Source organism: Hordeum vulgare, chromosome 6H (genome assembly GCF_904849725.1).
Source record: "Hordeum vulgare subsp. vulgare chromosome 6H, MorexV3_pseudomolecules_assembly, whole genome shotgun sequence".
NCBI lineage: Eukaryota > Viridiplantae > Streptophyta > Magnoliopsida > Poales > Poaceae > Hordeum > Hordeum vulgare.
This window is the reverse complement of record NC_058523.1, coordinates 549539807-549555330: the sequence shown is the minus strand read 5'-3', so window position 1 is coordinate 549555330 and position 15524 is coordinate 549539807. Positions and strand designations below refer to the sequence as shown.

General features: G+C 47.4%; 1 protein-coding gene across 1 annotated transcript; it reads left to right on the top strand.

Annotated features, from left to right (window-relative positions):
* Window positions 1–1533: 1533 nt before the first annotated feature.
* On the top strand, window positions 1534–3610 carry LOC123403928. The gene has a single exon (XM_045097836.1). It carries the CDS (start codon window positions 1960–1962, stop codon window positions 3064–3066), a length of 1107 nt encoding a protein of 368 aa, XP_044953771.1. The 5' UTR covers window positions 1534–1959; the 3' UTR covers window positions 3067–3610.
* Window positions 3611–15524: the final 11914 nt, after the last annotated feature.

Sequence of the window (15524 nt, the reverse complement as noted above, 5' to 3'; positions counted from 1 at the left end):
GGGTTCCGCCATCTGCTTCGAGAAACTCCCCCGTCCACATCAAGCCACCTCCTCGGCGACCAAAACCCTAGCACACCATGGTCGGCGGCTTCTCAAACAAGGGCAAGGCCCCGCTCTACCCCCGCACCATCTCCCCGCCGCCGTCTTCCAAGCCGGCTCGTCGCCGTGTCAACGTCCCGGTGCACCAGGCGCGGTGGCACTCGGAGCACCGCGTGCCACTCCCTTACCCCGATGTCACGCTGCCGCATGGTTGGCATCTTGATCCGGAGAGGATTCCGGTGCGGACCGTGCCGCGGTCGGTGCGGGTGCATGCGAAGGAGGTGAGCCGTCGTCGGCGTCTGCTGACGAAGGAGCTGCATCGAGACCCTGCATACGTCCCCTAACTGGGAGTTCTAGTTCGCGGTGGAGCACGAGGAGCAACACCGTCGTGGCGTGTGCGAAGTGCAGCAAGGAGGCCCTTCGCCGCCCCACCTGTCGTCAGGGACGAGGATCAGGAGGCTGAGGCCGCCTACAGGGCGGCGCTGGCAGGTGTCATCCGCGACAGCGAGGAGGAAGGGCGACGCAGGGCCGCTGAGGAGGCGGCGTACCAGCAGCAGCTCGCGAAGGCCATGGCGCTATCGGCCGTCGGCGATTGTGTGGTGCCAACCGAGCTTACTTTGCCGCCGCAGGTCTACCAGTGGACGGGCATCGTCCGTGAGTGTGTCAACGCGCCTCCCATCTGGCTGGACGCGACACCGCAGCAGGAGCAAGCGTACCTCGAGGACTGGAAGGAGACGCACCTGCGGGCGGAGCGCGCCGAAGGCCTTCGGCTGATGGAGCTGGAGAAGGAGGCGGAGGAGGAACGACATGAGTCGGAGGAGGAGGAACGCTTCCGTGCTGCTGCGCTGCCACTGCCACCAGCACAGCCCGCGCCGGCGGGACAGACGACGGAGGCGCAGGCAGCTGCGCTCTGGAACGCGGCGCTTCCCTGGGCCGGCCCTGCGCCTACGCTGGTCGACCTCACCCCTCCTACCCGCCGCCGCCTTCGCCTAGGGCTTAGTTTTAGTTTTTTATGTTTAGTTAATGTAATACGGACGCGTGGACTCTCGCCGGCCTTCGTGGCCGGCTTTTAATGTTTAATTATGACTTTTTATTATTTTCGCAATTTTTCTTCGCACGCCGGCAAAAATGGTTCGGGCCAGCGTTGGATGCATGCGTCAAACCAAACGCCGAAGCGAACATTGGTGTCCGCCGGACCGACCCAAATGGACAAAAAGAGGACAAGATCACCGTTCGTTCGGGTCGAACCGTTGGAGTTGCTCGTACACAGGCGACAACTGGCTACAGGTCCTGCTAGACTCTGAAACTGAGGATACACGGGAAAAATTATATTATTCGGTACAATTCATCGGTACAATTCCTTGAGAAATATGAGGAGGAAGTCCGATTGGCCGGAGCCACAGGGATGGTGTCTGGCGGAAGAGTGAACTCTGATGAGCTAGGCTCACAGATGAAAAATGCAGGGACATCGAGCATGCGGTGGTGTCTGTTGGCAATAAGCCACGGTGAGCGCAGCCTGCATGCGTGCGGGCGTGAGCTGGCCGCGTCGTGTCCGTGGCAGGTGTCCCTGTGTGTGTCTAGGCATAGTCTGGTTAATGTACGACTTGTCGGATGGTGTGGCCATAGTCCGTGTATAGTCCGGCTAATTTACAGGCTATGTGTGTGCGTGAGTGTGTGTGTCTGTTAGCTAGATAGCCGAGGATGTGACCGCGTTGCTCGCACTGGAAACGGCCGTGTTGTTCGCGTTGGAGCGCGACGGGTGCGCTGGCTGGGAGTGCGAGACGTGGAGAGCGAGTCTCGTGGTGGAGTTCGTGGCTCCATGCACGAGGGCGGACAACTCGGTAAGAGAACGCGTACGATGCGCGTAGAGCTCGCTGGAGTTGGTTTCATAGGCGTTGCGTCTCTATAAGGCTATAAGTGATGATGTACTGCTCTTGTGTGTGGTGTGGGTTGAGTTCGAGCTTAAAGAAAAACGTTGTTGTTGCGGCGGGCGTTCGTGCGCCAAGGAAAACCACCGTGTCCTGTTCCTTCTTCTTCCCTCCTTCTTCCTCCTCGGTACGAGCCAGAGAGAGAGAAGTGTGCAGAGAGACAAAGAGAGGTAGAGCTAGGGCAAGGGCTAGACCCCCACAATTGGTATTCAGAGCTTCGGTTCAGGAGATCACCGGGGACCATGGCGCTCGTCCCACACGGCAGCGGTGCGAGCGGATCGGTGTCGATGGCGATGCCGATGCTCACGCCGGACAACTACAAGGTGTGGGTGATCAAGGCACATGCGATTCTCGATGTCCACACCGTGTGGGAGGCGGTGACGCCGGGCGACGCAGCGGTGAACGCCAAGAAGGACAAGGCGCGGCGCGCGATGCTCCTTGGAGCGCTGCCCGAGGACGTGATGCTGCAGGTGGCGACGAAGCTCACCGCCAAGGAGGTATGGGACTCCTTGAAGGTGAGGTTCGTCGGCGCCAATCGTGTCCGCGCGGCGAGGTTGGGACGCTGCGCGGGAACTTTGACCGTCTGAAGATGGCGGACGGCGAGGCGCTGGACGCGTACGCCGGGAGGCTGGCAGGGATAACGGCGCGGTCCGCGAGCCTAGGGGAGACGCTCGGCGACGCGGTGCTCGTGAAGAAGCTGCAGGACACCGTCCCGGATCGGTTCTTCCCCGTCGTCGCCGGCATCGAGCAGTTATGTGACACGGCGACCATGGCATTCGACGAGGCGCTCGGGCGGCTGCGTGCGTTCGACGAGCGGGTTCGGCGTCGTGGACAAGACGACGGCGAGCGCGGGGCTGAGCAGCTGCTCATGACGGCGGCGCAGTGGGCAGCGCAGGAGCGTCGACATGGCGGTGCTCGGGACGACGACGACGGCAAGAGCGTGGCGTCGAGCAACGGCGGGAACCGCTCTGGACGCTGCTACAAGTGCGGCGTGCGCGGCCACTTCAAGAGGGACTGCCCCAAGCTGCGGAGGGAGCCGGCGGCGGAACGCGCGCTGCTGGCGGACGCCGTCGAAGTCAAGGACGACGATCTCCTCTGAGCCATGGCTTAGGGGGTGAGTGTTGGCAATAAGCCACGGTGAGCGCAGCCTGCATGCGTGCGGGCGTGAGCTGGCCGCGTCGTGTCCGTGGCAGGTGTCCCTGTGTGTGTCTAGGCATAGTCTGGTTAATGTACGACTTGTCGGATGGTGTGGCCATAGTCCGTGTATAGTCCGGCTAATTTACAGGCTATGTGTGTGCGTGAGTGTGTGTGTCTGTTAGCTAGATAGCCGAGGATGTGACCGCGTTGCTCGCACTGGAAACGGCCGTGTTGTTCGCGTTGGAGCGCGACGGGTGCGCTGGCTGGGAGTGCGAGACGTGGAGAGCGAGTCTCGTGGTGGAGTTCGTGGCTCCATGCACGAGGGCGGACAACTCGGTAAGAGAACGCGTACGATGCGCGTAGAGCTCGCTGGAGTTGGTTTCACAGGCGTTGCGTCTCTATAAGGCTATAAGTGATGATGTACTGCTCTTGTGTGTGGTGTGGGTTGAGTTCGAGCTTAAAGAAAAACGTTGTTGTTGCGGCGGGCGTTCGTGCGCCAAGGAAAACCACCGTGTCCTGTTCCTTCTTCTTCCCTCCTTCTTCCTCCTCGGTACGAGCCAGAGAGAGAGAAGTCTGCAGAGAGACAAAGAGAGGTAGAGCTAGGGCAAGGGCTCGGTTCCAACAGTGTCCACCTTATCCTAGCACAGTTAAATTAAATACAGACACAGCCTATGAGACGGAGTCAGGGGTGATTGCGGCTGGGTTTGTCGGCAGAGACCACTGCGGCGTCGTGCTACTATTTGCTTGCAAAGGACTGCCGGTGACCCACGACGTCGAGGAGGCAGAGGCCAGAGCTGCCCTGGTGGGTCTACAATCGCTGGCAGCGATTCATACTGGCCAGGTGATTCTGGAGATGGACAACCAAATTATTGTCAAAGAAGTGGATAAGAAGAGCCCCGCGCGATCCCACTGCTATGGCATAATTATGAACATCGAACTAGCAATGGATACTTTTGCTGCATGCACAACAGTTCATGTAAAGCGGTGCATCAACTGTCTGGCTCACGGGCTAGGCGCTTTACTGGTTTTTCACTGTTTTGACATTTTTTTTCAAACATGAGCATAAAATGAACCCGGTTTGAAAAGATTTTAGAATCTGAACTTTTCAGAAACGCCACAAGCCGTGGTTTTGCTGCCCCGCTACGCAACGCCAGTCTAGCATGTCATTGCTGCCCTACTATGACACGCCAGTCTCCCGTGACGTTTATCCTGTTTTGCAACGCCAGTCCAGTGTGACGTTGCTGCTCCACTGTGAAATGCCAACAACACTGGCGTTGCTGTCTATGGGTGAAACGTCAATAACATTAGCGTGCATGCATGACACCAAAAACCACGGCATATGCAGTTACTGCCATCTCTCGCGCTCAGTGTACCAGACTCAGAAACGCCAACGTCTATGGCGTTTGCATATAGTCCAGAAACGCCAGCGTCAATGGCGTTGGCATATAGTCCAGAAACGCGAGGTAGACTGGCGTTTCGATGTGGAGTCAAAACGCCATGGTAGACTGGCGTTTCTACGTGTAGCAGCAACACCACGGGCTCTGACGATTTTAAAAGGGTCAGATTGTGAAATACTTTCAGATTGAGTTCATTCTATGAATTCTTTTCTTCTCGTGGGTCAAACATTGAAAAAACTCCCGCTTTACACAGGAGCAGCGGCGATCGGATAAAACCACTGTTCTGACTTTATAAGTAAACATGAGCATAAAATAAACTCGATATGAAAGTATTTCACGATTTGACCTTTTTAGAAACGCCAGAGCCAGTGACGTTGCTGTTACACGTAAAAACGTCAGTCCACCATGCCGTTTTTGATCCACATTCAAACCTCAGTCTAAGTCGCGTTGCAGCTCAGGCCGAAACGCCAACGATTCTGGCGTTTCTAGACTACATCCAAACGCCATTGACGTTCGCGTTTCGGCTAGGTAGGCCAGGAAAAGGATGAATGACGCTAGCATGCATGTGAGGACAGTGCAGTGCAGTCCTGTTCCTGCCTAAATATTTCCTTTAGTTTTGGAACCTTGAGCCAAGAATGAATGTTTCCTCCGTTCCTTTGCTAGCGGCTGGAAATTCAGAACATGTGTATGCATCACGTTGCCATTCCTTAAACATTAGGACAAAACCCAACCGTCCTTTTCTGGGAGCTACTAGTTCCGACCAGACACAAGAGAGAATATTGAAAGTGCCCTGGTTCCTGGATAACTAGTACTCCCTCCATCCGGAAATACTTGTTCTAGAGATGATTGTATCTAGACTTATTTTAATTATAGATACATTTAATATATTTATTTTTAGCATAAGTATTTCCGAACGGAGGGAGTAGCAAACAAATTTACCCTCGTCATTTTTAGGATAAATTTCGTTGACAGTGACCAGCACAAAGTGCATACATGTTTGATGTTATTTTCTGGAACCAAATGCAATTGGAATATATATTACCGTGGGGCACAAATGTTCTATATGTCCATATGAGCTAAGTTTCTGAGCTGACCAAAATGTTCCAGTCATCAACTAACAGCTAGCTGCTCCAGCCTCACCTTATGTCCTGATTACGAGGGCATCCAACTTTCATTTATGTAATCATGATCATCTTCTTGTATAAGTGTGCCTTTTTTCAGTATTCTCTCTGTTATTTACTTGCCAGGATTTAGTTTTAATCCACAACAATTTCTTTCCAAGCGTTAGAGATTATATTTCGTTGATTCATAGTAATACAGCTGACAAAGAGATTATATTTCGTTGATTCATAGTAATACAGTTGAAAAAGTAAACACATTGCTGTGCTGAGCTATTGCAGATTCTCGAGGTTCCAAGTCTGTCGGAGGAAGGCTCGTTCGTCGTCAAGAGGAACTCGCTTAAACAGAAGCATGAGAAGAGCGGGGGATGCTGTCCGTAGATCCGATCCAGTCACTTTATGCAACCAACTAGATCTCGCGATCGGTGCCTAGGCTAGGTTGTTCTTGGTTGGTGTTCTGATGTAAATGAGTCGTTGTATCTAATAAGTGAAGTGATCATCGGTGGCGAGTAAATGGGAGGGAGAAATAACAACTTGAGGTTTTGGTGTGAAGGGTGGGGGATTAATTGACCTGTACAAAAAGAAAGAAAAGAAGATGATGTCTCCTGTTATCATGTACTTACAGTATACTATGAAACTGTTTCACTGTCCTCGTCATTTCATACCATGATACAGCTATGTGAGAAGCACTATTGCTTACCCTGATCTGATCTCGGTCGTGGCAATGCGACTGCACTGCACTTTTCCTGGCCTTGAACGCTGGTATCGATCGACTGTTAGGTAGCAGAAACGCCAACGTCAATGGTGTTTGGATATAGTCCAGAAACGCCAACGTCAATGGCGTCTGGATCGTAGCTGCAACACGATTTAGACTGGCGTTTGAGTGTGGACCAGAAACGATTTAGATGCGACCCTATCTTTAATTTGGCACGAGGGCCTCGTCAGGGATAGAAGCGCATCTCGTCGTGTCGCAAGAATGGATATCGTTACAAGTACATGTACTGAAAAGAAGAGATATATAATAGAATTGGCTTACACTCGCCACAAACTACATTAGAGACACAACAGTACAATACATCAACATCATGAAGAAGAGCAGGGTACTACGGACGAAAACAAACGATAAAAGAAAAACGACGTCCATCCTTGCTATCCCAGGCTGTCGGCCTGGAACCCATCCTAGATCGATGAAGAAGAAGAAGAAGAAGCAACTCCAAATGTACAATCAACGCGCTCGCATCAAGTAACCTTTACCTGTACCTGCAACTGATGTTGTAGTAATCTGTGAGCCACAGGTGACTCATCAATCTCATTTCCAAAGGTATCAAGACTAGCAAAGCTTATTAGGTGAGGTAAGGTTAAGTGGTGAGGTTGCAACAGCGGCTAAGCATATATTTGGTGGCTAAACTTACGAGTACAAGAAATAAGAGGGGAAAGATCTACGCATAACGGACGGGAACTACTGATGATCAAATGAATGATCCTGAACACTTACCTACGTCAGACATAACCCCACCGTGTCCTCGATCGGAGAAGGAACTCACGAAAAAGACAATCACGGTTACGCACACAGTTGGCAAGTTTTAATTAAGTTAACTTCAAGTTATCTAGAACAGTGTTAAACAAAGTTTCCACGTTGCCACATAACCGCGGGTACGTCTTTCCGAAAAGATTTAACCCTGGAGGGGTGCTCCAACTAGTCCATTACAAATTACCACAAGCCGCATAGAAATCCTCGATCACGAAGCTCGCGATCTCATCGGACTCCCTAGTGGAAAACCTCAACTCTGAGATTACTCAAAGCATCACCGGAATCCCGATGCACAAGATATTTCATCAAAGGTGAAACTAATCCGGCAAGGCCGCCCGACTTGTCGACGATCCCGATAGGAGCCGCGTATCTCGTTCTCAGAACACGACGGATGGGTCACACTAGGAGAACCAAACCTCGGGTTGCCCCGCGGTGGCCCCTAGTCTGCCAGTTTGGACCAACACTCATGAGGAGCACTGGCCCGGGCGTTGATTAAATTATCCTCGGGGTCCGGAAAGTCCCTATGCAGTTTTATTAGGTGATTAGGCAAATGTGGTACCAAAGTTGGGCCTTGCCATACCAGCTTTAATCTAAAACGAATTATCAAGGGGGTCCCCATAACGACCCCGATCGTGTTAGGAGCGCTCGATTATGGAACATAACACCGGTAGCCGAAACTAAGGGGGCAAAGGTGGAACAAAACACCAGGCTAGAAAGGCCGAGCCTTCCACCTTTTACCAAGTGTATAGGTGCATTAAATTAAATAGCATTTAATAGGGTGATATAACAAGGAACCCATGTTTTCACATGGAAGCAATGCATGTGCAGCTAGCAACGCTAACACAGGGTTAAGCAAGCGGTAACATAGCCAATCAGTGGTTTGCTAAGTTGAACAGGTTGAAGGTTTTCATGGCATTGTTGAGAGGCTGATATTTAACATGTGGTGGGCAACGACACATAATCGATAGAAACGGTAAAACTAGCATGTCAATGATAGTAATGGTATCTGGGGAAATGGTCATCTTGCCTGAGATCCCGCTTGGAAGAAGAATGACTCCGTGAAGCAGACGAACCGATGTAGTCGAACGGGTCCTCACAATCCGACACGTCGCGGAACTCTATCGAGACGAAGCAAACCGGAAACAAGAATCAACACACGAGATTCACCACACGATGCACAACACATATGATGCATGAGCAGCTAAATACATGCAAGTCACGACATGGCAATTCACACAATCAAACACTGCACATTAAGTGAAGCTCAATATGCAGCGAGTTGCATATTGACGAAACTCCACGTTTAATTATTTAGTTCTATCCCGAATAGGTACTCGACAATATTAAATATGGTTAAACATGGCAAGAGGTGAAGCGTAATTAAGCTACCTACCTAGGCATTTTAAATGAGGTCGGAAATGACATATAGCACCTCCGAGACGACCTCACATGTTAATTTACAATTCTGTCCAGATCTGAACTAACGCGTTTAAATAGTTGTAAAACATCAAAACAAATAGGTTCACGTGATTCTACGCGTTGTTACAAGCAATTTACGCATAGAGAACATCTCCAACGGAGCTACGGTTCAAAAGATACAAGCGCCGCAAGATATGATGGCATGAATGCAATATGTGTGCAAAGACGGTCACGAGCACTTCAAAACATACAACCAGCAAGAGAAAATGAAACTGCACGAGATTCTAAGCAAGTTTCATATAGGACACGATCAAAACGGAGCTACGGATCAACAACTACGAGCAAAACAAGAAATCACTACAATCTGCCAAAATCAGCCACATAGCATTTTCTACGCCCCACAACTACGAGCTACAAAATCCCAACATGCTCAACCAAGGCATGAGACGATAGAGGGCAAGAAGCACTACAACATAGAACTAACAAAAACTAGCATGGGAGCATGGATCACTAGGAAAAGAAGTCACAAAATGGCTTCTCACACACAGCTTCAGACTTAGTGAAAATAACACTTCATGAAAGTGCAATTTTTGATCTGAAGGCATATTGACAGCAGCAAAACCATAAGCTACAGGACTCCAAATGGCACGAAATTCACAACATTCTAAAGAATCACAAGGTCTACAACTAACTCCATTGCACCAACCTCAAAAGAGCTACAGATCACAAGATAGAAGCAAAACAAAACATCAACAAAATATAACAGATCTCAGACTTAGAAATATTTCAGCATCTCTAAAACATCACTATTTCTAGCAAGTAAAATTCAACCAAAGCACACCTAAACATGGATTTCTATTGCAAACAAAAATACCAGGGGCTAGACTAAACATCAAAGGGCAACTCTCTAGTTGACATCTCCTACAAATCACGCACGGATTAAATCCTGCAAAATAGACAAGAGGGCAACATAGCAAAATATCGAGCGAACTAACTTGCTCAAAAGCTAAAAATAATTGCACTGAAAAAACCTATGGATTTTTCTACCCCGAAAACATATAAAACATGTGGGGTTGCACAACAAAAATATCGCCACACATAAATGCGAGATAATGTCCTAAGCACGAAAAGTAAACTACATGGCAAAGGGGTTCCTAAAACATGGACATTTCTACTACGGCATTCGAACTATTCGAACACGCGCGGAAAATAAATGTGGGCACTATCCTATTGAGACAGCACAAAACTATAGGCATACGGCACGCTAAACGATGTCAAACATATATGCAAGTTATAAATTCAGATTCTACGTGAAATTCTATACCAAAACCATATACAACTCATCGCGATCCGACTTACGGATTTAAAGATACGGGCATTCTAATATTACTATATTTCCTGAAATACAACTAATTCGAAAACTAAAAAAAACTAAAAATCTATTGGGCCGAAAGGGCAAGCGCAATATAATAAAAATGCGCTGGGGGTGGGGAATAGCCTCACCTGGGCCGCCGAGGGGTAGGTGGAGTGGGCCGAGCCGGGGAGGAGGCCACTCCCGAGCCGGGCCGGCTCGGGCAGGTCGGTCCACGCGCCAGGAGGCTCCAGGTCAACGCGGACGGGTGCCTCGTCCTCCCTTGCGGGAGCCTGGCGGCGGCCGGGCAGCACTCCGGCGAAGGAGCGCAGGCGGCGAGGGGGGATCCGGCGAGGATGAGGCGGCGCGGGTGGATTCGGCCACCGGGGCTCCGTTCCCGGTGGTGGCGGCTCGAGGCGGCGGCCGGTGTGGGAGATCACGGGAGGCCGGCGGGGTTGCTCGGGGCCGGGAGCCAAGGTGGCGGCGGCTCCCTGGCAGGGACTCTGGCGGCGGGGGAGCGATGCCGGCGACGGCCGGCGGTGCTGGTGGCGGGGCACGGCAGCTCGGGGCTGCTGCCTCGGGCACGGCTGCCATGGATGGGATCTCGGGGCAGAACGGGTGGCGGCCGGATGGGCTTCGGGCGGGCCGCGCGCGGTCTCGGGCGGGTTCGACGGCTGGGGGAGGAGAGAGAGGTGGGAGAGGCAGTTAGGGTTTCGGGGGTAGGTGGCGTGGATCCCGAGGTGGAGGAGGGGGCTGTCTAAAAATGCACAAGGGGTCCTATTAATAGGCAAAGGGGGCTAGGTTTAGCGAAATTCCACCCCGGTTTCAACCGCGCGGTCGGACTCGACTAATTCCGAATGCGGGATGGACGAGTGGCTGTGTAGAGTGGTTTATCGGAGACGAGAGGGAAAACGGGCGGCGCGGCAACGCGATTTGAAACACCGACAAACGTCCGATGGTAGACCGAATACGATGCCGCTACGGTCGACCGTTCGGGTACCATATGGACTCCGATTGCGACGAAACTTGACAGGTGGCCTAGCTATATTAAAATAACACCGCACATCAAATCTCAACCCAATCAGAGAAAGTTTTACGCACACTTTTGAAAACAAGATTTGACGATGCCGCGGGCGCGTGCGTGTGCGGTCGGGCTCAAAACGGACAACGACATGAACTGGCAACTAACAACGGATGCAAGTTTGAAAACTGGCGGCAACGGGATGCCGATGCAATGCTGATGATGCGCATGATGCGATGATGATGCGACAAAAGAAAATAGACACACGACGAAAACGGAATAGAAGGGAAATCTTCTAGAACGTCGGCATCGGGCTGTCACACCATCTTAATACCTTCATTGAGTTATGTGATATGCAAAACAAGAAAGATGTGGAAAATGATATGATTAAATTGAAGCTATTTCCGTTCTCATTACGAGATTGAGCAAAAACTTGGTTTTCATCTTTACCCAAAAATAGTATTGATTCTTGGAACAAGTGTAAAGATGCTTATATTTCCAAGTATTTTCCACCGGCTAAGATTATCTCTCTCCGTAATGATGTCATGAATTTTAAGCAACTAGATCATGAACATGTTGCACAATCTTGGGAGAGAATTAAATTGATGATTAGAAATTGTCCCGCTCATGGCCTGCGTCTTTGGATGATTATACAAATCTTCTATGCTGGTTTGAATTTTGCTTCTAGAAATATCTTGGATTCCGCCTCCAGTGGAACTTTCATGGAAATCACACTAGGAGAAGCCACAAACCTCCTAGATAACTATTCTCAATGGCACACTGAAAGGTCACCTACTAGTAAAAAAGTGCATGCTATAGCAGAAATTAACTCTTTGAGTGCTAAGATGGATGAGTTAATGAAATTGTTTGCTAGTAAAAGTGTTTCTTTAGATCCAAATGATATGCCTTTGTCTTCCTTGATTGAGAATATCAATGAGAGCTTGGATGTTAATTTTGTTGGTAGGAATAATTTTGGGAACAACAATGCTTATAGAGGTAACTTTAATCCTAGGCCTTTTCCTAGTAATCCCTCTAATAACTTTGGCAATTCCTACAACAATGCTCATGGAAATTACAATAAATTACCCTATGATCTTGAGAGTAATATTAAAGATTTTATCAACTCGCAAAAGTTTTTCAATGCGTCCATAGAAGAAAAACTGCTCAAAATTGATGACTTGGCTAGGACCGTTGATAGAATGTCTCTTGATATTGATGCTTTGAAATTGAGATGTGCTCCTCCCAAGATTAATATGGATGAAACTTTGAAAGCTATTCATGTTTCCATGAATGAGAGTAAAGAAAGAACCGTCCAAATTCGTGCTAGACATGAATGTATTAAAAAGGCGTGTTCTCGTGATGAGAATCACGAAGATCTTAAAGTGCTTGGTGTGACTCCTATTGAATCCTTGTTTTATAATGTCAATCCTAATGATGATGGGGATGGATATGAATCCACTTTGGTTGAGAAATGCCCCAATGATTCGGAGTCTATTTATCTTGATGCTAAAGGCACTAAAAGTGGAGTAGAGGATATCAAAACTTTGAGTAGTGATGAAATTACTACTTTGGATTTCAAGGAATTCAATTATGATAGTTGCTCTTTGATTGAATGTATTTCCTTGATGCAATCCATGCTAAACTCTCCACATGCTTATAGCCAAAATAAGGCCTTTACCGACCATATCGTTGATGCTATGATGAAATCTCTTGAAGAGAAACTTGAGTTGGAGATATCTATTCCTGGAAAACTTCATGATGAGCGGGAACCTACTATCAAAATCAAGATTAAAAACTATGAATGCAATGCTTTGCGTGATTTGGGTGCTAGTGTTTCCGCTATTCCAAAGTCTTTATGTGATGTTCTAGGCTTCAATAAGATTGATGAGTGCTCTCTTAATTTGCATCTTGCGGATTCTACTATTAAGAAACCTATGTGAAGGATCAATGATGTTTTTATTATTTCAAATAGCAACTATGTGCCCGTAGATTTCATTGTGCTTGATATTGATTGCAATCCGACATGTCCCATCATTCTTGGTAGACATTTCCTTAGGACTATTGGTGCTATCATCAATATGAAGGAAGGGAATATTAGATTTCAATTTTCATTAAAGAAGGGCATGGAACACTTTTCTAGAAAGAAAATAAGATTGCCTTATGAATCCATGATGAGGGCTACTTATGGTTTGATCACCAAAGATGACGACACTTGATTCTATCGCCTTATGCCTAGCTAAGGGCTTTAAACAATAGCGCTTGTTGGGAGGCAACCCAATGAATTTATCTTTGCTTTTTTGCTTTCTGTTTTGTTGTGTCCACACCATCATAATTCTGTTATGATTGTGTTTTTTATGTTTCTTTTTGTGTTTGTGCCAAGTAGAACCTTTATGATCACTTTTGGTGATGGTTGTTTGATCATGTTGAAAAAGACAGAAACTTTGCGCTCACGAAATTATTTTTAATTCCTATCCAGGAAAAGCTTTTGAGTAGATTCTTTTTGATGCTGCTTTATATGCAAATTTCCCTAATTTTCATAATTGTTCAGAATTTTTGGGATACCAGAGGTATACGAAGTATACAGATTACTACACACTGGTATGTTTTTGACAGATTCTGCTTTTGTTGTGTTGATTGCTTATTTTGGTGAAACTATGGATAGTATCGGGGGTACTAGCCATGGAGAAGTGAGAATACAGTAATATAACATCAATCTAAATAGAATTCAAGTTTACTACAGTACCTAAAGAGTTGGTGGTTTATTTTCTTATGCTAATGATATCACGAGTTTCTGTTTAAGTTTTGTGTTGTGAAGTTTTCAAGTTTTGGGTGATGTTCTCATGGACAATGGGATAAATAGTGGAAAGAGCTTAAGCTTGGGGATGCCCAAGGCATCCCAAGCCAAATTCAAGGACACCAAAAAGCCTAAGCTTGGGGATGCCCCGGGAAGGCATCCCCTCTTTCGTCTTCAATCCATCGGTAACGTTACTTGGAGCTATATTTTTATTCACCACATGATATGTGTTTTGCTTGGAGCGTCGTGTATTATATGAGTATTTCCTTTTTGTTTTGTCACAATCATCCTTGCTGCACAACTTTTTTAGAGGGACATGCACTCATCGTGAATTTGCTAGAATACTCATTGAGCTTCACTTATATCTTTTGAGTTAGGCAATTTAGTTCGCATGTGCTTCACTTATATCTTTTGAGCAAGATTACTTTGATCTAGTGCTTCACTTAGATCTTTTTAGAGCACGGCGGTGTCATATTTTGAAGAAATAAGAACTCTTGATCTTCACTTACATCTTTTTGAGAGTGCTCTCTCTAAGTAACTAGGTAATTGGCGTGTGCTATGAAAGAGTCCTAAAGATGATAGACATCCAATGAGGATATAATAAAAACTTCCATATTCAAGTGCATTGATTAGTAAAGAGAAGTTTGATTCCTCTCAATTAGTTTTGAGATATGGATATGGTAATATTAGAGTTATGTTAGTAGGGTGTTGTGAATCTAGAAATACTTGTGTTGAAGTTAGTGATTCCCATAGCATGCACGTATGGTGAACCGCTATGTTAGGAAGTCATAGCATAATTGATTTATTGATTGTCATCCTTTGTGTGGCGGTCGATATCGCGCGATGGTTAAACACCTACCAATCCTTCCCCTAGGAGTATGCGTTTAGCACTTTGTTTCGATTACTAATAACTTTTGCAATAAGTATATGAGTTCTTCATGACTAATCTAAGTCCATGGTATAGATGCACTTTCACCTTCCACCATTGCTAGCCTCTCTAGTGCCGCGCAACTTTCGTCAGTGCACAAACCCACTATATACCTTCCTCAAAACAGTCACCATACCTACCTATTATGGCATTTTCATAGCCATTCCGAGATATATTGCCATGCAACTCCCACCGTTCCGTCTCATGACATGTGCCATCACTTTGATATTGCCATTGCATGATCGTAAGATAGCTAGCGAGATGTTTCAATGTCATACGCTAAGCTAGATCGTTGCACATCCCGGTACACTACCGAAGGCATTTCATATAGAGTCATCATTCTTCTAAGTATTGAGTTGTAAGTAAATAAAAGTGTGATGATCATCATTATTAGAGCATTGTCCCATGTGAGGAAATAAAAAAGAGAGGGCAAGGATGCCCACCAAAAAAAATGAAAAAAAGAGGCCAAAGAGCCCAAACAAAAAAATGAGAGAAAAGGAGAGAAGGGACAATGGTACTATCTTTTTCCACACTTGTGCTTCAAAATAGCACCATGTTCTTCATGATAGAGAGTCTCTCGTTTTTTCACCTCCATATGCTAGTGGGAAATTTCATTATATAACTTGGCTTGTATATTCCAATGATGAGCTTCCTCAAAATTTCCCTAGGTCTTCATGAGCAAGCAAGTTGGGTGCACACCCAGTTGTGTTCCTTTTGAGCTTTCACACACTTATAGCTCTAGTGCATCCGTTGCATGGTAATCCCTACTCATTCACATTGATATCTATTGATGGGCATCTCCATAGCTCGTTGATATGCCGAGTCAATGTGACCATCTCCTCCTTTTTTCCTCACAACCTC

Excerpts from the sequence above, each read along its gene's own strand:
- LOC123403928 (XM_045097836.1), top strand. The coding sequence starts at position 1,960 with ATGATGTACTGCTCTTGTGTGTGGTGTGGGTTGAGTTCGAGCTTAAAG.